The sequence below is a fragment of the Oncorhynchus clarkii genome, chromosome 9, assembly GCF_045791955.1.
Source record: "Oncorhynchus clarkii lewisi isolate Uvic-CL-2024 chromosome 9, UVic_Ocla_1.0, whole genome shotgun sequence".
In the NCBI taxonomy this organism is placed as follows: Eukaryota; Metazoa; Chordata; class Actinopteri; order Salmoniformes; family Salmonidae; genus Oncorhynchus; species Oncorhynchus clarkii.
In genome coordinates this window covers 50,299,007-50,321,642 of record NC_092155.1, presented here as the reverse complement: position 1 = coordinate 50,321,642, position 22,636 = coordinate 50,299,007, and the positions used below count along the sequence as shown (strand labels likewise).

The following is a 22,636-nucleotide window of genomic DNA, read 5'->3' as shown; positions in this document are numbered from 1 at the left end:
ACATTTCCACAAACTTCAAAGGGTTTCCTTTCAAATGGTACCAAGAATATGCATATCCTTTCTTCAGGGCCTGAGCTACAAGCAGTTTGATTTGGTATGTCATTTTAGGCAAAAATTGAAAAAGGGAGACAAGCCATTGTGCATATTTTTTTGTCATAAAGTTCATTTACGAAAATTGCTATTTAGCATGTTTCTTTTCAGTCATATACCAGGTGTATCAAACTCCATTCTTTGAATGATACTGTGTCTGCATGTATTTATTACAAACACCTCAAGTGTTTACCACTCCTGGGATATCAATGATTACACATTGTAACTATGCAATAGACTAGAAACATGATTTAAGTAAAGGCTGGATTTTAATTCATATGTACAGGGGAAAAACAGTACATTACATTTCCTCCCTTCATCTGCATTCATCTGAGGAGGTTCTCCCAGCCTTGTGGACGATTGAAACCAGGGTAGCAAAGTTTGTCACCAGAGCGGTTTAGAGCATATTACTATTTGCCTGTGAATAACCAGACCTTTATACAAACTTGCTAAGCTGAATTCTTGACGCACAACCGAAGGTGCTGCCATATCCTGCCAGCACGCCCACAAGTGAGCCATTCAGGCTCAGAATGACGCGTGGAAGAGGGCGAGGAATGAGATGGGAGTAAGAATCCATGCTATTTGCTCTGAGACCCAGCATAATAATGTAATGAAACAAGTAGGGAGCAGGTTTCGAAGCCTCAACATTCTGGCCCAAAGTCCAGCACGCTATCGACTGTGCCCAAATGTATTAATTGGGGTTGGGACCGACTGTGGCTAAAAACATTAACATTTGGAATCTTTAACAAGTGGAAAAGGGAAAAAGTTATTATTCGTTTTTCACAAGCGTAGCAGGTTGTGAATTCTGCTAACAATGTTTCTAGGATGGGCTGTTAGCTGAACAAAAGACTTTACGACCTTTACTGAAGAATTGTCTAATAGTCGAGCTAGGTGTGAACCCCCCCTTTCATCACATTCCCAGTGGGTCAGAAGTTTACATGCACTCAATTAGTATTTGGTAGCATTGCCTTTAAATTGTTTAACTTGGGTAAAATGTTTCGGGTAGCCTTCCACAAGCTTCCCACAATAAGTTGGGTGTATTTTGGCCCATTCCTTCCGACAGAGCTGGTGTAACTGAGTCAGGTTTGTAGGCCTCCTTGCTTGCACACGCTTTTTCAGTTCTTCCCACACATTTTCTATGGGATTGAGGTCAGGGCTTTGTGATGGCCACTCCAATACCTTGACTTTTGTCTTTTAGTCATTTTGCCACAACTTTGGAAGTATTCTTGGTATGAGTTGTCCATTTGGAAGACACATTTGCGACCAAGCTTAAACTTACTGACTGATGTCTTGAGATGTTGCTTCAATATATCTACGTAATTTTCCTTCTCATGATGACATTTATTTTGAAGTGCACCTGGCCCTCCTGCAGCAAAGCACCCCCACAACATGATGCTTCCACCCCAGTGCTTCACGGTTGCGATGGCGTTCTTCAGCTTACAAGCCTCCCCCTTTTTCCTCCAAACATAACGATGGTCATTATGGCCAAACAGTTCTATTTTTGATTCATCAGACCAGAGGACATTGCTCCAAAAAGTACAATCTTTGTTCCCATGTGCAGTTGCAAACCATAGTCTGACTTTTTTTATGGTGGTTTTGAAGCAGTAGATTCTTCCTTGCTGAGTGGCCTTTCAGGTTCTGTTGATATCGGACTCGTTTTACTGTGGATATAGATACTTTTGTACCTTTCTTCCAGCATCTTCACAAGGTCCTTTGCTGTTGTTCTGGGATTGATTTGCACTTTTCGCGCCAAAGTACGTTCATCTCTAGGAGATAGAATGCGTCTCCTTCCTGAGCGGTATGATGTCTGTGTGGTCCCATGGTGTTTATACTTGCGAACTATTGTTTGTACAGATGAACGTTGTACCTTCAGACATTTGGAAATTGCTCCCAATGATGATCCAGGCTTGTGGAGGTCTGTAATTTGTTTTTCTGAGGTCTGGCTGATTTCTTTAGATTTTCCCATGATGTCAAGCAAAGAGGCACCGAGTTTGAAGGTAGACCGTGAAATACATCCACAGGTACACCTCCAATTGACTCAATTGATGACAATTAGCCTATCAGAAGCTTCTAAAGCCATGACATCATTTTCTGGAATTTCCCAAGCTGTTTAAAGGCACAGTCAACTTAGTGTATGTAAACTTCTGAACCACTGGAATTGTGATACAGTGAATTATAAGTGAAAGATGATGGAAATCAAATTTATCAACCCATGGAGGTCTGGATTTGGAGTCACACTCAAAATTAAAGTGGAAAACCACACTACAGGCTGATCCAACTTTGATGTAATGTCCTTAAAACAAGTCAAAATGAGGCTCAGTAGTGTGTGTGGCCTCCACGTGCCTGTATGACCTCCCTACAACGCCTGGGCATGCTCCTGATGAGGTGGCGGATGGTCTCCTGAGGGATCTCCTCCCAGACCTGGACGAAAGCATCCGCCAACTCCTGGACAGTCTGTGGTGCAACGTGGCGTTGGTGGATGGAGAGAGACATGATGTCCCAGATGTGCTCAATTGGATTCAGGTCTGGGGAACGGGCGGGCCAGTCCATAGCATCAATGCCTTCCTCTTGCAGGAACTGCTGACACACTCCAGCCACATGAGGTCTAGCATTGTCTTGCATTAGGAGGAACCCAGGGCCAACCGCACCAGCATATGGTCTCACAAGGGGTCTGAGGATCTCATCTCGGTACCTAATGGCAGTCAGGCTACCTCTGGCGAGCACATGGAGGGCTGTGCGACCCCCCCAAAGAAATGCCACCCCACACCATGACTGACCCACCGCCAAACCGGTCATGCTGGAGGATGTTGCAGGCAGCAGAATGTTCTCCACGGCGTCTCCAGACTGTCACGTCTGTCACATGTGCTCAGTGTGAACCTGCTTTCATCTGTGAAGAGCACAGGGCGCCAGTGGCGAATTTGCCAATCTTGGTGTTCTCTGGCAAATGCCAAACGTCCTGCACGGTGTGTTGGGCTGTAAGCACAACCCCCACCTGTGGACGTCGGGCCCTCATACCACCCTCATGGAGTCTGTTTCTGACCGTTTGAGCAGACACATGCACATTTGTGGCCTGCTGGAGGTCATTTTGCAGGGCTCTGGCAGTGCTCCTCCTTGCACAAAGGCGGAGGTAGCGGTCCTGCTGCTGGGTTGTTGCCCTCCTACGGCCTCCTCCACGTCTCCTGATGTACTGGCCTGTCTCCTGGTAGCGCCTCCATGCTCTGGACACTACGCTGACAGACACAGCAAACCTTCTTGCCACAGCTCGCATTGATGTGCCATCCTGGATGAGCTGCGCTACCTGAGCCGCTTGTGTGGGTTGTAGACTCCGTCTCATGCTACCACTAGAGTGAAAGCACCGCCAGCATTCAAAAGTGACCAAAACATCAGCCAGGAAGCATAGGAACCGAGAAGTGGTCTGTGGTCACCACCTGCAGAACCACACCTTTATTGGGGGTGTCTTGCTAATTGCCTATAATTTCCACCTGTTGTCTATTCCATTTGCACAACAGCATGTGAAATTTATTGTCAATCAGTGTTGCTTCCTAAGTGGACAGTTTGATTTCACAGAAGTGTGATTGACTTGGAATTACATTGTGTTTAAGTGTTCCCTTTATTATTTTGAGTAGTGTATATATAAATAAATAAACATTTCTTACCGAGCCTTTCCATAAGTCAACGCAAGTTTCTTCAGCTGTCTTTTGACTGTAATTCGAGCGATGTTGATGTTGTTGTGATGCCATCAGATTCCAGATGGCCTTTGCCGATCGCTCATCATCTTCATTCATCAGTGAGTCGATGGAAATGAAATGCAATGTAAAAATGTGCAGCGTACAGTAAAGACCAGCAGTCCATTTTTTAAAGCATTATTTTTAGCATTATTAGGCCTACTTTACAGTATTGTCACCTACTGTACCTGTTCATTTTCCTGTGCTTTCAGGTTTGGCATAAAACAGGCATCTGATGATGGTGTTTGCGAAAAGCACTGTCCGTGACCAAAATCCCCAAGTCTACCAGTATTTTTAAAATGTCTCCAATAGATTTTCCATTCCTCCTGAAAGCCCTAATCTGCTCACTTAATAAATGAATAGAGATCCTGGTCATGGAGCTACAGTACATTGTTACAGCATAATCAAAGTGAGGACAATCGGCCATCTGCTGTATGCTTATAGCCTATTGTAACCTGAAAGTCACAGCTTGCCTCACCTCGCCCAAAACTCCACCCTTAGCACAGTAACCATTCAAAAACGAGCTGTTTATCTAAAAAAAAAAATGACATTGCGACCAGAGAACAGACGAAATGGACATCGTTTTCATCAAGCCAGCTATAAGCAAGTGATGTCTGCTAAATAATCAAGTTAGGTTTCTCCAGAAATAAAGAATTCTAAATAACAAACTGGCTTTATTTACAAATTAGTGAGAGTCTCACCCCATGTTCAAGAATTGCCTTTTTCTCGCTCACTCTAGGTTAAATGAAAACGAAATCTCCAAATCATCGTTACTTTTTAAATAAGAAATATTATTATTAATTCATTTAGAATTATAAAAAAAACTTAGATATAACAGCCTCTTAGATATTCTAAATTAATTAATAATAATCATAATCGCTTTGTTTAAAAAGTAACAATATTTGAGATTTCGTTTTCATTTAACCTAGAGTGAGCGTGAAAGGTAATTCTTGCTTTGTAAATAAAGCCGCCAATCATTTTATTTAGAGGATTGGATTCCTCTTTTAGATATTAACTTAGAAACCTCCAATCCTCTAAATGTAATTATTGGCAGAGTTGAAAAAAATATTTGTAGATTTACTGTAGGCCTACCATAGGCGAAATGAGCCTCACTAGTGTTGAGTAATGTGCTGTTAAAAGTGGTGTAGGTCTTATTTATTTAAAAAGCATTTAAGTTCGAAGCAATAGAATTTGAAGCAATAAGATTTTGGCGTAATTTCGCTCTGCTCCGAGACAAGCATTGGGACTGGTCTTGATAAATCAATGAGATTTTTATTTTCACTGAATCTCCGTTTGGGTATTGGTTAGACTAGAATTAGAAAATTAGGGTGCAGAAATGTTATGCTCTTAGTGTAACCTTTATTTAACTAGTCACCTGTGATAGACACCACTGTCCTCAACGGTACTCCCACCAGATTGTCTTTGTCATGGTAACAACGTAGGTTACGCTGTTACTCCTTGCAGTTCCAGACAGGGCAGGTCACGGGGAAGATTGAAACAACAAACAGCAGAAGTTTAGACAGCCACAAGCCCGGGACAATCCGCGGTCCCACGCGGTCCCAGACACAATGGCTAACTGAGTCGCGAGGTGTGTTCAAGCTAGTAACTTCTGGCATTGAATAGCCTTCATTTCTCAGAACAAGAATAGACTGAGTTTCAGGAGGAAGGTCTTTGTTTCTGGCCATTTTGAGCCTGTAATCGAACCCACAAATACTGGTGCTCCAGATACTCAACTAGTCTGAAGAAGGCCAGTTTTATTGCTTCCTTAATCAGGACAACAGTTTTCAGCTGTGCTAACATAATTGCAAAAGGGTTTTCTAATGATCAATTAGCCTTTTTAAAATTATAAACTTGTATTAGCTAACAGAACGTGCCATTGGAACACAGGAGTGATGGTTACTGATAATGGGCCTCTGTACGCCTATGTAGATATTCCATAAAAAATCTGCCGTTTCCAGCTACAATAGTCATTTACAACATTAACACTGTCTATACTGTATTTCTGATCAATTTTGTTATTTTAATGAACAATTTTTAAAACATTTATTTCAAAAACGAGGACATTTCTAAGTGACCCCAAACTTTTAAACGGTGGTGTATATACACTGGCGTACCCCACCAGAACCCAGAATATAAACCCGGTTTACGCCAATGTTTGTAAACATTGTAATTGTAAACAATAAAAACATCAAAATATGCCTTAAACTATCATTTTGATATCTTGGATGGTCCGTCCTTGCATCCATAGCTTTGTCTATCAATTTGAGGGGTTACATTTCTCCAGGCCCATCCCTCAGCATTTTACTTCAACTGAAGCAGGGTGCACTTTGTCTAACGGCTGGTTGTCACTTTTTAAGGTAAATGTTCGGACAGCACTAATCTTGTTCCTTTTGTCTTCACAGATGAAATTAAAATCGAGCTTGAGAAGCAAAAGTAAGTTCCAACCCCTTTTCCTCTTTTGTATTTGTATTTCATGGGCAGGCGATTGGTTTGATACACCTATCAAGCAGTCACCACTGTTATTAGTGCTTATTATGTTGTAATGTCCTGAGGCCTGCATGATTTAATCTGTTTTACATTAACATTTTAGTCATTTTGCAGACTTTCTTATCCAGAGCAACTTAAAGTGCATAAATATTAAGGCTTTAGTTCCTGTTGTCATTTATCTTTCCTTTGGCCTGCAGAGATGGCACAGTGGTCCCGCCCCGAGCAAACTACATTGAGGCTGACAAATATGTGCTTCCTTTTGAGCTTGCCTGTCAATCTAAGTCCCCACGCATTGTCAGCACCTCGTTGGACTGCTTACAGGTATGTAGTGATGGGGGAAGAAGTTACATTGGGGTATTCTTTTGGATGATACAGTGCCTTCGGAAAGTATTCAGATCCCTTGTTAGGTTACAGCCTTATTCTAAAATTGATATAATAGTTTCCCCCTCCCTCAATCTACACACAATACCCCATAATGACAAAGCAAAAACAGGTTTTCAGATGTTTTTTGCTAATTTATTTTAAAAAATACTGAAATATCACACCGTTAGTATTCAGACTTTGTTGAAGCACCTTTGGCAGCGATTCCAGCCCGAGTCTTTTTGGTTGTTACGCTACAAGCTTGGCACACCTGTCTTTTTTTGTTTTGTTTTTTGAATTTTACCCCTTTTTCTCCCCAACTTCGTGGTAGCCAATTGTTTTAGTAGCTACTACCTTGTCTCATCGCTACAACTCCCGTACGGGCTCAGGAGAGACTAAGGTTTAAAGTCATGCGTCCTCCGAAACACAACCCAACCAAGCCACACTGCTTCTTAACACAGCGCACATCCAACCCGGAAGCCAGCCGCACCAATGTGTCGGAGGAAACACCATGCAACTGGCAACCTTGGTTAGCGCGCACTGCGCCCGGCCCGCTACAGGAGTCACTGGTGCGCGATGAGACAAGGACATCCCTACCTGCCAAACCCTCCCTAACCCGGACGACGCTAGGCCAATTGTGCGTCGCCCCACGGACCTCCCGGTCGCGGCCGGTTATGACTAGAGCCTGGGCGCGAACCCAGAGTCTCTGATGGCACAGCGGCCTTAACCACTGCGCCACCCGGGAGTTCCAGGCACACCTGTCTTTGGGGAGTTTCTCCCATTCTTCTCTGCACATCCTCTCAAGCTCTGTCAGGATGGATGGGGAGAGTTGCTGCACAGCTATTTTCAGGTCTCTCCAGAGATGTTCGATCGGGTTCAAATCAAATCAAATGTATTTATATACAGTGCCTTGCGAAAGTATTCGGCCCCCTTGAACTTTGCGACCTTTTGCCACATTTCAGGCTTCAAACATAAAGATATAAAACTGTATTTTTTTGTGAAGAATCAACAACAAGTGGGACACAATCATGAAGTGGAACGACTTATTGGATATTTCAAACTTTTTTAACAAATCAAAAACTGAAAAATTGGGCGTGCAAAATTATTCAGCCCCCTTAAGTTAATACTTTGTAGCGCCACCTCTTGCTGCGATTACAGCTGTAAGTCGCTTGGGGTATGTCTCTATCAGTTTTGCACATCGAGAGACTGACATTTTTTCCCATTCCTCCTTGCAAAACAGCTCGAGCTCAGTGAGGTTGGATGGAGAGCATTTGTGAACAGCAGTTTTCAGTTCTTTCCACAGATTCTCGATTGGATTCAGGTCTGGACTTTGACTTGGCCATTCTAACACCTGGATATGTTTATTTTTGAACCATTCCATTGTAGATTTTGCTTTATGTTTTGGATCATTGTCTTGTTGGAAGACAAATCTCCGTCCCAGTCTCAGGTCTTTTGCAGACTCCATCAGGTTTTCTTCCAGAATGGTCCTGTATTTGGCTCCATCCATCTTCCCATCAATTTTAACCATCTTCCCTGTCCCTGCTGAAGAAAAGCAGGCCCAAACCATGATGCTGCCACCACCATGTTTGACAGTGGGGATGGTGTGTTCAGCTGTGTTGCTTTTACGCCAAACATAACGTTTTGCATTGTTGCCAAAAAGTTCAATTTTGGTTTCATCTGACCAGAGCACCTTCTTCCACGTTTGGTGTGTCTCCCAGGTGGCTTGTGGCAAACTTTAACCGACACTTTTTATGGATATCTTTAAGAAATGTCTTTCTTCTTGCCACTCTTCCATAAAGGCCAGATTTGTACAATATACGACTGATTGTTGTCCTATGGACAGAGTCTCCCACCTCAGCTGTAGATCTCTGCAGTTCATCCAGAGTGATCATGGGCCTCTTGGCTGCATCTCTGATCAGTCTTCTCCTTGTATGAGCTGAAAGTTTTAGAGGGACGGCCAGGTCTTGGTAGATTTGCAGTGGTCTGATACTCCTTCCATTTCAATATTATCGCTTGCACAGTGCTCCTTGGGATGTTTAAAGCTTGGGAAATCTTTTTGTATCCAAATCCGGCTTTAAACTTCTTCACAACAGTATCTCGGACATGCCTGGTGTGTTCCTTGTTCTTCATGATGCTCTCTGCGCTTTTAACGGACCTCTGAGACTATCACAGTGCAGGTGCATTTATACGGAGACTTGATTACACACAGGTGGATTGTATTTATCATCATTAGTCATTTAGGTCAACATTGGATCATTCAGAGATCCTCACTGAACTTCTGGAGAGAATTTGCTGCACTGAAAGTAAAGGGGCTGAATAATTTTGCACGCCCAATTTTTCAGTTTTTGATTTGTTAAAAAAGTTTGAAATATCCAATAAATGTCGTTCCACTTCATGATTGTGTCCCACTTGTTGTTGATTCTTCACAAAAAAATACAGTTTTATATCTTTATGTTTGAAGCCTGAAATGTGGCAAAAGGTCGCAAAGTTCAAGGGGGCCGAATACTTTCGCAAGGCACTGTAGCCCTTCGTACATCAGCTGATATCTCAAAGTGCTGTACAGAAACCCAGCCTAAAACCCCAAACAGCAAGAAATGCAGGTGTAGAAGCACGGTGGCTAGGAAAAACTCCCTAGAAAGGCCAAAACCTAGGAAGAAACCTAGAGAGGAACCAGGCTATATGGGGTGGCCAGTCCTCTTCTGGATGTGCCGGGTGGAGATTATAACAGAACATGGCCAAGATGTTCAAATGTTCATAAATGACCAGCATGGTCGAATAATAATAAGGCAGAACAGTTGAAACTGGAGCAGCAGCACGGCCAGGTGGACTGGGGACAGCAAGGAGTCATCATGTCAGGTAGTCCTGGGGCATGGTCCTAGGGCTCAGGTCCTCCGAGAGAGAGAAAGAAAGAGAGAAGGAGAGAATTAGAGAACGCACACTTAGATTCACACAGGACACCGAATAGGACAGGATAAGTACTCCAGATATAACAAACTGACCCTAGCCCCCCGACACATAAACTACTGCAGCATAAATACTGGAGGCTGAGACAGGAGGGGTCAGGAGACACTGTGGCCCCATCCGAGGACACCCCCGGACAGGGCCAAACAGGAAGGATATAACCCCACCCACTTTTCCAAAGCACAGTTCAAGTCCGGTCTCTGGCTAGGTCTGAGGTCCTGAGTGCTTGAGCAGGTTTTCATCAAGGATCTTTCTGTACTTTGCTCCGTTCATCTTTGCCTCGATCCTGACTAGTCTCCCAGTCCCTGCCGCTGAAAAACATCCCCACAGTATGATGCTGCGACATCCATGCTTCACCATAGGGATGGTGCCAGGTGTCCTCCAGATGTGACACTTGGCATTCAGGCCGAAGAGTTCAATCTTGGTTTCATCAGACCAGAGAATCATGTTTCTCATGGTCTGAGAGTCCTTTAGGTGCCTTTTGGCAAACTCCAAGCGGGCTGTCATGTGCCTTTTACTTGGGAGTGGTTTCAGTCTGGCCACTCTACCATAAAGGCCTGATTGGTGTAGCGCTGCGGAGATGGTTGTCCTTCTGTAAGATTCTCCCATCTCCACAGAGGAACTCTAGCGCTCTGTCAGTGATCATTGGGTTCTTGGTTACCCACCTGACCAAGGCCCTTCTCCCCCGATTGCTCAGTTTGGTCGGGCGGCCAGCACTAGGAAGAGTCTTTGTGTTTCCAAACTTCTTCGGTTTAAGAATGATGTGTTCTTGGGGACCTTCTGTGTCTCAGAGCTCTAGGAACAATTCCTTCAACCTCATGGCTTGGTTTTTACTCTGACATGCACTGTCAGCTGTGGGACCTTATATAGACTGGTGTGTGCCTTTCCAAATCATGTCCAATCAATTGAATTTATCACAGGTGGACTCCAATCAAGTTGTAGAAACATCTCAATGATGATCAATGGAAACAGGATGCACCTGAGCTCAATTTCTAATCTCATAGCAAAGGGTCAGATTACTTATGTAAATAAGGTATTTCTGTTTTTTTTAATACATTTGAAAACATTTCCAAAAACCTGTGTGGTATTGTGTAGATTGCTGAGGATGTTTTTTTATTTAATCAATTTTAGAGTAAGGCTGTAACTTAACAATATGTAGGAAAAGTCAAGGGCTCTGAAGGCACTGTATATCGTATTGTATCGTTTTGACAATGTCACAATATTATTTTTGCACTAGTTGGATGTACCTGCATCAAAATGGCAGTGTTTTCCCTTCACAGCTTGTTCCTTTTAAAATATGGAGACACTTTGTTTTCAGCATTTTTATTTCCATGACTGATCAAATATGTTTTAACATGGTTTCGTAATAAAACTACAGTATCGAATCGCAATACATATATTTTGTTATTTAACTAGACAAGTCAGTTCAGAACAAATTCTTATTTTATAATGACGGCCAAACCCTCCCCTAACCCTGACGACACTGGGTCTGTGCGCCGCCCTATGTGACTCCTGATCACGGCCAGTTGTGATACAGCCTGGGATCGAACCAGGGTCTGTTGGGATGCCTTTAGCACTGAGATGCAGTGCCTTAGACCACTGTGCCACTCGGGTCCCCAAATGTATATATAGAATCGAAAATACATATCGTATTGGCACCTAAGTATCGTGATGATATTGTATCGTCCCTGGCCATTTCCAGCCCTACAGGTCCTCAAGTTGACATATTAAAGTACACACACATTTGTAATTGTGAGAGGGAGCTGGGACTCAATTGTGGGTGGAAGGTAATTGTAAGTCCCTACTTGTAAGTGCCACTGGGTGGAGAAGTTCAAATGTTGTTACCCCTGTTGTGCAATTCCTTGGAGTTGTGCCCCTAAATATCTGAGATGCATACATTCTCCACAATCTCTCGTCTCTCCTTTCCCCCTCGTTGCAGAAGCTCATTGCGTATGGCCACATCACAGGCAACGCCCCTGACAGTAGTGCTCCAGGGAAGAGGCTCATCGACCGGCTGGTGGAGACCATCTGTAACTGTTTCCAGGGCCCACAGACAGACGAGGGGGTGCAGCTGCAAATCATTAAGGTGAGTCTGTCAGGGACTCCATTCATCTTAAACCTCTGCTTTATTTATAGTTACATATTTATACCGATGTACCATATATAGCCTAGTTGCCTCTCAGGACAAATTGCTGCCCATTATTTCCCACCTCCATTCCCCACTGTGATACTACAGGTATATCCGGTGGCAAATCTGTCTTTTATGGCTGTACAGTAGGCGTGATGCATAACCAGAGTTTAAGTTTCACATAGTGGAACTCCAAAGTTGAGGGTCCAAAGTCTGTCTTGTTCATACAAGCCACCAGTATTGTCACTGTTGACAACAGGTTTTATTGGACTGACCAGTCTTCCTATCGTATTTGAACGATCTAGAATGATCTAGAATTCACAAAGGTAGTGCAAGACATGATTTTCTTCTATTTCCCCTGACTGTTCTGACCCCTGCTGTTCTCCTCCAGGCTCTCCTAACTGCAGTGACCTCCCCTCACATTGAGATCCACGAGGGGACTGTTCTACTGACTGTGCGTACCTGTTACAACATCTACCTGGCCAGCCGCAACCTCATCAACCAGACCACCGCCAAGGCCACGCTCACACAGATGCTCAATGTGATCTTCACCCGCATGGAGACACAGGCGGTCAGTATACTGTCCAGACCAGCCCAGTTCACTCTCATATTTACTTGTTCATACATGCAGTCATCTAAACAAAGCGATCGACTCCGTCTTAGACCCTGGTCTGTATCCTCTTAAAGCAAGCTGATTGAGTAATGGAGATGAAAAGAAATCTTGATTGACTGGAAAGTGTATTTGTCAGTGTGTTAACTGTCTGATTGTCTCCTAGCTGACTTGTTCATTGGCTGTTATTCACATGCTGTTTGGTGTTCTGACTAGTTTTATTGATCATGACCTGCATCTATACAGGCTCTGGAGTCTCACGAGCAGGAGAAGGATAGACTGTGTTTGCCCCATCAGAACCCTTCCACTTCCCCTGGGCGTATATGCGGTTCTCCCCGGTCAGACCGCACCCAAGACTTAAGCGGGACGCCATCTCCTGCGGCCAGCACCCCAGACCTCCATACCACGCCCCTGGCCCCAGACACACCCTCCATCAATGGCCAACCAGAGGAGTGCAAGACTGAGGAGGATGTGGCTGTTACAGAGGAGAAAAGGGAGGAGACACCACCTCCAGGTATTGGCGTTGAGTATATTTATACATAACGTCGCTCATGTGCTATTATTGCATGACATTTCTGAAGCCTACATTTATTTGACACATGTTCTTTTCTCATCAATAGTTTTTGAAGATCCAGTTTCGGAGACCCCAACAACCGTAAAACAGCCAGTCGAGGAAGGGCATGAGGTGGGGCAGGGGGAGAAATCAGAAGTAGGAGGGGATGAGAAACCAGAAGTCGATTCAAAGCCAACAGAGCAACCAACGAGTGAGGAAGTGGCTCCAGCACCTGAACCAGAGCCACAGCCCCAGACCGCACCAGGTTAGGCATTGGTTGTAACCATAGGTGGTGTGATTGGACAGAGTTTGTTAATCAGGGCTTGTCTTGGTCTATCATTTACACACCTGTATCTGACTGGACTTTTCCACCTCTCCACACAGAAGGGGATCATCTCCCTGAGCAGACAGAGGTGGTGCCCCCTAGACCCAGGACAGATACGAACCAAATGAACGGCATTATGGATGACCGTGGTTCAGTGTCTTCTACAGACATCCTGGTGAGTTAGCTCTTATCTGTGGAATGAGGATGGGTCACATCAAAGGTTTTATGGGAGAAAACAGTGATTTGTGATTATTTTTGCCCCTATGCATTATACATTAGTTTTGGTAGTTTAGTTATATATTGACAATTGCGTTGTATAGTTTAAGCCTGTTCTGTTTAGTTATTTGCTCTCTGTCTTTAGGATGCAGAGTCTATGCAGGGCGGCCAGAACACTGCTCGTTTCTCCCACATCCTGCAGAAAGACGCCTTCCTGGTCTTCCGCTCCCTCTGCAAGCTCTCCATGAAGCCCCTGGCAGACGGACCCCCTGACCCAAAGTGAGACATGATCCGCTAGTCCTTCAGCCCCAGTTTCCCCTCTGTTCAAACGCACAACTCCTCCCTTGTTCTCATCACCTATTCCAAGTCCAAGTTTCTCCTGGCTTTCTCTCCACAATGCTATATACAGGGCCTTCAGAAAGTATTAACACCCCTGGACTTTTTTCACATTTTGTTATAAAGTGGGATTCAAATTCATTTGTCTTTTTTTTGTCAATGATTGACACAAAATACTCTCATGTCAAAGTGGAAGAAAAATATTTATAAAAAAAATACAACACTATCTTGACTAGATAAGTATGTCAACCCTGCTAAAAGGTGAATTTATCTCCCAGAATTTGTCTCCCACTGAGTTAGGAAGAACGCCTGTATCTTTGTAGTGACTGTGTGTATTGATACACCATCCAAAGTGTAATTAATAACTTCACCATGCTCAGAGGGATATTCAATGTCTGCTTTTATTATTTTTACTGATCTACCAATAAGTGCCCTTCTTTGCGAGGCATTGGAAAACCTCCCTGGTCTTTGTGGTTGAATCTGTGTTTGAAATATACTGCTCAACTGAGGGACCTTACAGATAATTGTATGTTTGGGGTACAGAGATGAGGTAGTCATTCAAAAATCATGTTAACACTATTATTGCACACAGAATGAGTCCATGCGACGTATTATGTGACTTGTTAAGCACATTTCTACTCCTGATTTTGTTTAGCCTTGCCACAACAAAGGGGTTGAATACTTATGACAATTTATTTTCTTTTTTTTTTCATTTGTAAACATTCTGAAAACATAATTCCACTTTGACATCATGGGGTATTGTGTGTAGGCCAGTGACAAAACATTTAACTTGAATCCATTTTCAATTCAGGCTGTAACAACAAAATGTGGAACAAGTCAAAGGGTGTGAATACTTTCTCAAGGCACTGTAAATAGCTTCCACTTGGTATATAGACCGTTTTAAAGATCAGTATACCCAGGTCAGCTGGAGGTTTTACATTCGTGACTGGGCTTCTTCAGTTGCTGTAATCTAAAACCCTAAGGCTGGGAGTCTGAATAGGCAAGTGAAAGCTGAGCCTGATCACTGCATCCAAACATATTCGACAGTGACGTGCTATAATTTAAACCTAAATAACTATATTGTACTAAGGCTATAAACTGTACAAGTCATTCATATACTAAACTGTTGAATATTTATTTACACTTCCCACAATCTCCCTTTCTTTGGCTCTTTCCCATGTCCTTGTCGTCTCTCCTTTCTCCAACTCTCCTTTTCCCTCTTCATTGCCTTTTCCCGTCTCTCTCTTCTCCCCGTCGAACTCCTTCTCTGTCCCCTTACTCTCTCCCCCTCTCCTCAGGTCTCATGAGCTGCGCTCCAAAGTGGTGTCTCTGCAGCTGCTGCTGTCTGTGCTTCAGGGGGCAGGGCCCGTCTTCCGTACCCACGAGATGTTTGTCAATGCCATCAAGCAGTACCTGTGTGTGGCCCTCTCCAAAAACGGGGTGTCCTCTGTGCCCGAGGTGTTTGAGCTCTCCCTCGCCATCTTCCTCACCCTTCTCTCCCACTTTAAAGTCCACCTCAAGATGCAGATCGAGGTTCGGGATACAGGATTTATATATTTTATGTGATTTTGAGTCTTTATACTCAATTTAAAATAGGCAACATAGAATGGAAAATGAATGATGAAACTACTTACCACTTTTAATTCCCTCACTGTCTCTACCTCTCCCAGGTGTTTTTCAGGGAGATTTTCCTGACCATTCTGGAAACATCGTCCAGCTCCTTTGAACACAAGTGGATGGTCATTCAGACCCTCACACGGATATGTGCAGGTAAAACACACACAAGCCTGATGGACATTTAGTGTGCATTGCTGTTTATGTACAGCACCGTTCAAAAGTTTGGGGTCACTTAGAAATGTCCTTGTTTTTGAAAGAAAATCTATTTTTTTGTTCATTAAAATAACATCAAATTGATCAGAAGTACAGTGTAGACATTGTTAATGTTGTAAATGACTATTGTAGCTGGAAATGGCAGATTTGATATGGAATGTCTACATAGGCGTACAGAGGCCCATTATCAGCAACCATCACTCCTGTGTTTCAATGGCACGTTGTGTTAGCTAATCCAAGTTTATCATTTTAAAAGACTAATTGATCATTAGAAAACCCTTTTGCAATTATGTTAGCACAGCTGAAAACTGTTGTCCTGATTAAGGAAGCAATAAAACTGGCCTTCTTTAGACTAGTTGAGTATCTGGAGCATACGCATTTGTGGGTTAGATTACAGGCTCAAAATGTACACCACTGTGTACTACTCCCTTCACAGAACAGAGCAAACTGGCTCTAACCAGAATAGAAAGAGGAGTGGGAGGCCCCGGTGCACAACTGAGCAAGAGGACAAGTACATTAGAGGGTCTAGTTGGAGAAACAGATGCTGCACAAGTCCTCAACTGGCAGCTTCATTAAATAGTAGCCGCAAAACACCAGTCTCACTGTCAACAGTGAAGAGGCGACTCCGGGATGCTGGCCTTCTAGGCAGAGTTGCAAAGAAAAAGCCATATCTCAGACTGGCCAATAAAAATAAAATATTAAGATGGGCAAAAGAACACAGACACTGGACAGAGGAAGATAGGAGAAAAGTGTTTAAGTTTGAGATGTTCGGATCACAAAGAAGAACATTCGTGGGACTCAGAAAAAAAATAAGATGCTGGAGAAGTGCTTGACGCCATCTGTCAAGCATGGTGGAGGCAATGCGATGGTCTGGGGTGCTTTGGTGGTAGTAAAGTGGGAGATTTGTACAGGGTAAAAGGGATCTTGAAGAAGGAAGGCTATCACTCCATTTTGCAACGCCATGTCATACCCTGTGGACGGCGCTTAATTGGAGCCAATTTCCTCCTACAACAGGACAATGACCCAAAGCACAACTCCAAACTATGCAATAACTATTTAGGGAAGAAGCAGTCAGCTGGTATTCTGTCTATAATGGAGTGGCCAGCACAGTCACCGGATCTCAACATGATTGAGCTGTTGTGGGAGCAGCTTGACCGTATGGTACGTAAGAAGTGCCCGTCAAGCCAATCCAACTTGTGGGAGGTGCTTCAGGATGCATGGAGTGAAATCTCTTCAGATTACCTCAACAAGTTGACAACTAGAATGCCAAAGGTCTGCAGGGCTGTAATTTCTGCAAATGGAGGATTCTTTGACAAAAGCAAAGTTTGAAGGACACAATTATTATTTAAATTAAAAATTATGATTTATAACCTTGTCAACGTCTTGACTATATTTCCTATTCATTTTGCAACTCATTTCATGCATGTTTTCATGGAAAACAAGGACATTTCTAAGTGACCCCAAACTTTTGAACGGTAATGTACATATACCAAATGTTTATCTTCAATCCCCCATTTTCAAACCCTTCACCCCCAGATGCTCAGTGTGTGGTGGATATCTACGTAAACTACGACTGTGACCTCAACGCTGCAAACATCTTTGAGCGGCTGGTGAACGATCTATCTAAGATTGCCATGGGGAGGAGTGGCCAGGAGCTGGGGATGACCCCTCTACAGGTTACCTCAAATACGTTGACATCATGCTTGGATTTTGTCTGTCGTTTAGCTGTTTCTCTGGGGTAGGAAGTATTTTTGAGCTCTGTAAATGATGTGACAGACCGGTTAACATATTGCAGGAGCTGAGTCTGCGTAAGAAGGGTCTGGAGTGTTTAGTGTCCATTCTGAAATGCATGGTGGAGTGGAGCAGAGACATGTATGTCAACCCCAACCTGCAGGCCAACCTCGGTGAGTGTAATGAGCAGTGTGTGTGTCTGGCAGGGATTCTGTTAGGAAAATGTTGTGCCGGACAAATTACTGGGAAGATTTAAATTTATCGGGCATTGCGTGCGTAACTCAGGACATCCGTCCGCACCATCAATAAACGAGGGATGTTGACCAAATGAGCCACATTTTACGTGTCCTTAAAAACAGCCTTTAACAAATAATAAAAACACTACCTTGTGTTTCGATGTGTAGCATATGCAAAAATGTATAGTATATAGTATAAAGATAAGCATTATATTGTTAGATTAAACAAGTTACTCTGGTAGGCTTAAAACATTCAACCTCAACTGTCGGAGTCAATTCTTCATAGGCCTGCAGTACAAAAGGCTAATAGCCACATCACACCTTCACAAATGTTTCTAAACTTTATTAGATTCATATCAAAAGTAAGTCAAGCCGTTGTTTATAGGGAAAATACAAGCAGGATATTATATTGCGGCAAACGCAACATTACAGTATGAATTTAATTTGTTACAAGAAAAAGACTCAACAGAATGAAACAAAACACTTTCAAACTGGTTTAAACATTCACCAAAGTTTTGAACACGCTATATTACAGCAATTACCAAGAAAGCCTAGTGCCTACCGTACCCAACAAATGACTGCAATAAGCTAATGATATTTATATTACAACAGGCCTACTTAACTCAAATTTAATACAGAGGACACAGACAGTTCAAACTTAATTTAGCCAACGAAAATATATCAACTGAATGAAAAAATATCCCTCTTGCATATTTAAAGAAATAGTTTAGATTAATATTGGCATACTATCTTACACTATTGGCATACTATCTTACTTTCATTAGGCCTCCATCTTTAAAATCAACAGTACCCAAGGCTCCTCGCTCTCTCTTTCCTCAGCAGTGCGCAAGGAGGTAGACAATGGTGCTGAAGCGGGTGTGGGTGTGTGTGTGTGTGTCTAGCTGCACCTCTCAGCCTAAACAGTGTGTATCTTGACCCTGCTGTGTGTGACCCAGGCCAGGAGCGGCCGTCAGATGGTGAGGGTCCAGAGCTGAAGCTTCCTGACCACCTGGCGTCTCGTAGAGACAGCGTCAGTTCTCTGGACTCCACCATGTCATCTAGTGTCCAGTCCTCCCAGCCTGACCACCCAGAACAGTATGAGGTCATCAAACAACAGAAGGACGTCATTGAGCACGGCATTGAGCTGTGAGTCTCACACTCTTTGTCCTTCCCTTTGGCTTTCTTTATTTTACTCTGTCTATATACAGTATCAGTCTGGGAGGTAGTGTTAATTTCGTCAACAATAACTGACGAAAAATATTCGTCAAGAACCTATTTTTCCTGACGAAAGCTAATGATGATACTGAGACGAGATGCCATGAAAAAAACTGTCACAAATGAGTTTTCATTTCAGGTGACAAAAATGTAGTTGTGTAAAGATACCTTAATAGAAAATGACTCAAGTAAAAGTAAAAATCACCCGGTAAAAAACAACTTGAGTAAAAGTATTTGGTTTTAAATATACTTAAGTATCAAAAGTAAAAGTACAAGTATACATCATTTTTAATTGCTTATATTAAGCAAAGCAGACGGCCACATTTTTCTAGTTTTAATTTATTTACGGACAGCCAGGGGCACGCTCCAACATTCAGACATAATTTACAAACAAAACATGTTTTTAGTGAGTCTGCCAGATCAGAGGCAGCAGGGATGACCGGGGATGTTCTCTTGATAAGTGTGTGAATTAGATCATTTTCCTGTCCTGATAAGCATTCAAAATGTAGAGTACTTTTGGGTGTCTGGGAAAATGTGTGGAGTAAAAAGTACATTATTTTCTTTAGGAATGTAGTGAAGTAAAAGTTGTCAAATATATTAATAGTAAAGTGCAGATACCCAAAAAAAACTACTTAAGTAGTACTTTAAAGTATTTTTACTAAAGTACTTTATACCACTGTGAAAATGTGACTAGACGAGAATTCCACATGAGACTAATGCAAGTTCCATTTGACATGAAGCTCCTTTTCATCTGTATTGTCCAATTATATGCGGAATATTTAATGCAATCCTCTTATTGGCAGATTTAAAGTGTTTAAGTTGCGCAGGCTTATTGAACTGATCTGCCTGACTCCCACACAGCTCCCGGGCGGTCACTTCAGTCACTCGCTCTCTTTTGAAGTTGATGCACAGCATGGACACTTCAATTGTAACCTACCTCAACTAGAAACAATTATGTTTACTCTCTTACTTTCACATAGGCTATTTTTGCTTTGATCACATAAGCTCTATTTTTCCGTCTGTGCTGTTTTTCATCTGTTTTGCCACACTCGCCGTCGGCAAGTGCCAGTGCAGTATTTTCCCCCGTTTTGAAATGCTAGTGCTATTTGCTGAATATCAGTATCACATTAACAATTCTGACATTGTTGGAAAGTATATATTCTCCCATTTTTAAGGGAATCACTGTTATTTATCCTCATTGCAAAGGTTATGATTGGGGGGGAAAGCTCTGTATGCCTAAATTGTTTAATCTGTAGCCATGGCTTTGTTGTCCATATGGTAAATCATGGCTGGCATTGGTTACAATCTACTACAATAGCAGTGTGCCAGCTATATGAATGACAGTAGGCCTAGTTGAATGTGGACATGATGGAAGTTAAATATGAACTATTTCATGGGGAAAAATACACTGACTAGTCGACTGATATAATTAAAACTAAAGATGAAATGACTAACATATGACTAAGACTAAAAGGTACTATTACACTAAATCTAAAATGGCTGCCAAAATGAACTCTGCCTATCTAGTTATACAGTATATCTGTAGTAGCTATAGATTATTTGTCTCCATCTCTCAAGTTTCAACAAAAAGCCCAAGCGAGGTGTCCAGTTCTTACAAGACCAAGGCATGCTGGGAAACACAGCAGAGGACATTGCCCAGTTTCTACACCAAGAGGAGCGCCTGGACACAGTGAGCACCTCATCACAACCTTGTATCACTGTACAAACATGAAGGAGTTTGATTTAGTAGCCTCTCTAGAGAGTATGCAACAACAGAAAGTTATTGTGATGTGTTTGGACTCGAGTTTGTACTAGAAAAGGTTGTCATTGTAGATGCCAGGTCTTCGTTGTAGATGCCAGATCTTCATTGTAGATGCCAGATCTTCATTGTAGATGCCAGATCTTCATTGTAAATGCCAGATCTTCATTGTAAATGCCAGATCTTCATTGTAAATGCCAGATCTTCATTGTAAATGCCAGATCTTCATTGTAAATGCCAGATCTTCATTGTAGATGCCAGATCTTCATTGTAGATGCCAGGTTGTCATTGTAAATTAGAATTGGTTCTACCTTACATGGTTATATTTATATAAAATACATAGCTAAAAGAGTTTGTTAGAGCTTCCTATCTCTGGCACAGCTCTTCACCATTTCCCCATCTCTCCTTTCTCTTCTCTCTAGACCCAGGTGGGGGAGTACCTGGGGGAGAACGTGCGTTTCAACAAGGAGGTGATGTACAGCTACGTGGACCAGCTGGACTTCTGTGGCCGGGACTTTGTCTCTGCTCTGAGGGCTTTCCTGGAGGGCTTCCGGCTCCCCGGAGAGGCCCAGAAAATTGACAGGCTCATGGAGAAGTTCGCTGCCCGATATCTGGAGTGTAACCAGGGGTAAGGGAGACATGTCAGTGACTGTTTGCTACCAGCAGGGGGAGGAGTTGAGTTTGCATACACGCTCTGGAAACATGTCGTCGAAAACATCCTCAATTATAGATACTGCGTGGACGTGTAGCCTCTTTGAATATTCATTATGTAATGCCCAGTGGTTTACTTATGCACCACCTTGTTACCTCAACTGGCCTTAACCTCTTGCCCCTGCAGACAGACTGAGTTTGCCAGTGCAGACACGGCCTACGTCTTGGCCTACTCCATCATCATGCTCACCACCGACCTGCACAGTCCACAGGTCAGAACACCAACCAATCGGTTTATTTAGCCTGTTGATCTATCCATACACCCACGTCCAGTTATTTGTATTCAGTGTTGTTCCCCACCGTTATTTAGCCTGTTGATCTATCCATACACCCACGTCCAGTTATTTGTATTCAGTGTTGTTCCCCACCGTTATTTGACCTGTTCAGGTGAAGAACAAAATGACCAAGGAGCAGTACATCAAAATGAACCGTGGTATCAACGACAGTAAGGACCTGCCTGAGGAGTACCTGTCCTCCATATACGATGAGATCGCTGGCAAGAAGATCGCCATGAAGGACAGGAAGGAGCACACGATCACACCCAAGACTAGCAAGCACAGTAAGTCGAGATAACAGGGGTAATACAAGCCAGAGACAGATATATTTAGAGTTGGGACAACTTTTAGAATTGGCAATATTGTTCTCACTCTTAGGCGTTCACTGATGAAGCATTGCTTAAATATTCCCAATGTTATTATCATTGAGCGTGGGAAATGCCCTTTACAAGTTAAGTATTATTAATGTGAGTGGTGAGCCCACATGTCTGCCGTAGAATGTGGTAGTGTCATGTAAATGCATCTGGATTCATAAACATCAATGTCCTAACGCTCTAAATATATGGCTCTGTGACAGACGATCTAAAACTGTATGTATTATGCATCAACTGAACCCCTACACCACCCAGCTTAATGGGAATTGTAAAGCCTACAAGTTACCGTGAAGAGTGTGTTGGTCATGTGATAATCTAGGCACTCTCTTTCTTTTCAGGTGTAGCCACTGAGAAGCAGCGTCGTCTGCTGTATAACGTAGAGATGGAACAGATGGCCAAGACAGCCAAGGCCCTGATGGAGGCTGTGAGCCACGCCCAGGCTCCCTTCTTCAGCGCCACCCACCTGGAACACGTCCGGCCCATGTTTAAGGTACTGCAGAGCCACCCTCGCAATGACCATGTCCTCTGTAGCTCAGTTGGTAGAGCATAGTGCTTGCAACACCCGGATAGTGGGTTCGATTCCCGGGACCACCCATAAGTAAAATGTATGCACGCATGACTGCAGGTTTCTCACGCATGACTACAAGTTTCTTTGGATAAAAGAGTGGACTAAATGGCATATACTATTATAGTATCACCTCATTAGGACCACCT

At 43.0% G+C, this 22,636-nt stretch overlaps 1 protein-coding gene across 2 annotated transcripts in view; it reads left to right on the top strand.

Moving 5' to 3' along the window:
• The window catches only part of LOC139416476 (brefeldin A-inhibited guanine nucleotide-exchange protein 2-like), a 39,618-nt gene that overhangs the window by 5,808 nt on the left and 11,174 nt on the right, over window positions 1-22,636 (top strand). For both annotated transcript variants that reach the window (XM_071165106.1, XM_071165107.1), the window contains exons 2-19: window positions 6,218-6,248; window positions 6,500-6,623; window positions 11,563-11,709; window positions 12,143-12,322; window positions 12,608-12,875; window positions 12,982-13,179; window positions 13,299-13,414; window positions 13,601-13,734; window positions 15,090-15,324; window positions 15,462-15,561; window positions 17,158-17,297; window positions 17,417-17,525; window positions 18,545-18,734; window positions 20,382-20,493; window positions 20,985-21,190; window positions 21,401-21,485; window positions 21,661-21,832; window positions 22,261-22,412. In XM_071165106.1, the coding sequence (XP_071021207.1) occupies window positions 6,218-6,248; window positions 6,500-6,623; window positions 11,563-11,709; window positions 12,143-12,322; window positions 12,608-12,875; window positions 12,982-13,179; window positions 13,299-13,414; window positions 13,601-13,734; window positions 15,090-15,324; window positions 15,462-15,561; window positions 17,158-17,297; window positions 17,417-17,525; window positions 18,545-18,734; window positions 20,382-20,493; window positions 20,985-21,190; window positions 21,401-21,485; window positions 21,661-21,832; window positions 22,261-22,412 (2,699 nt within the window). The remainder of the gene's footprint in view (window positions 1-6,217; window positions 6,249-6,499; window positions 6,624-11,562; window positions 11,710-12,142; window positions 12,323-12,607; window positions 12,876-12,981; window positions 13,180-13,298; window positions 13,415-13,600; window positions 13,735-15,089; window positions 15,325-15,461; window positions 15,562-17,157; window positions 17,298-17,416; window positions 17,526-18,544; window positions 18,735-20,381; window positions 20,494-20,984; window positions 21,191-21,400; window positions 21,486-21,660; window positions 21,833-22,260; window positions 22,413-22,636) is intronic.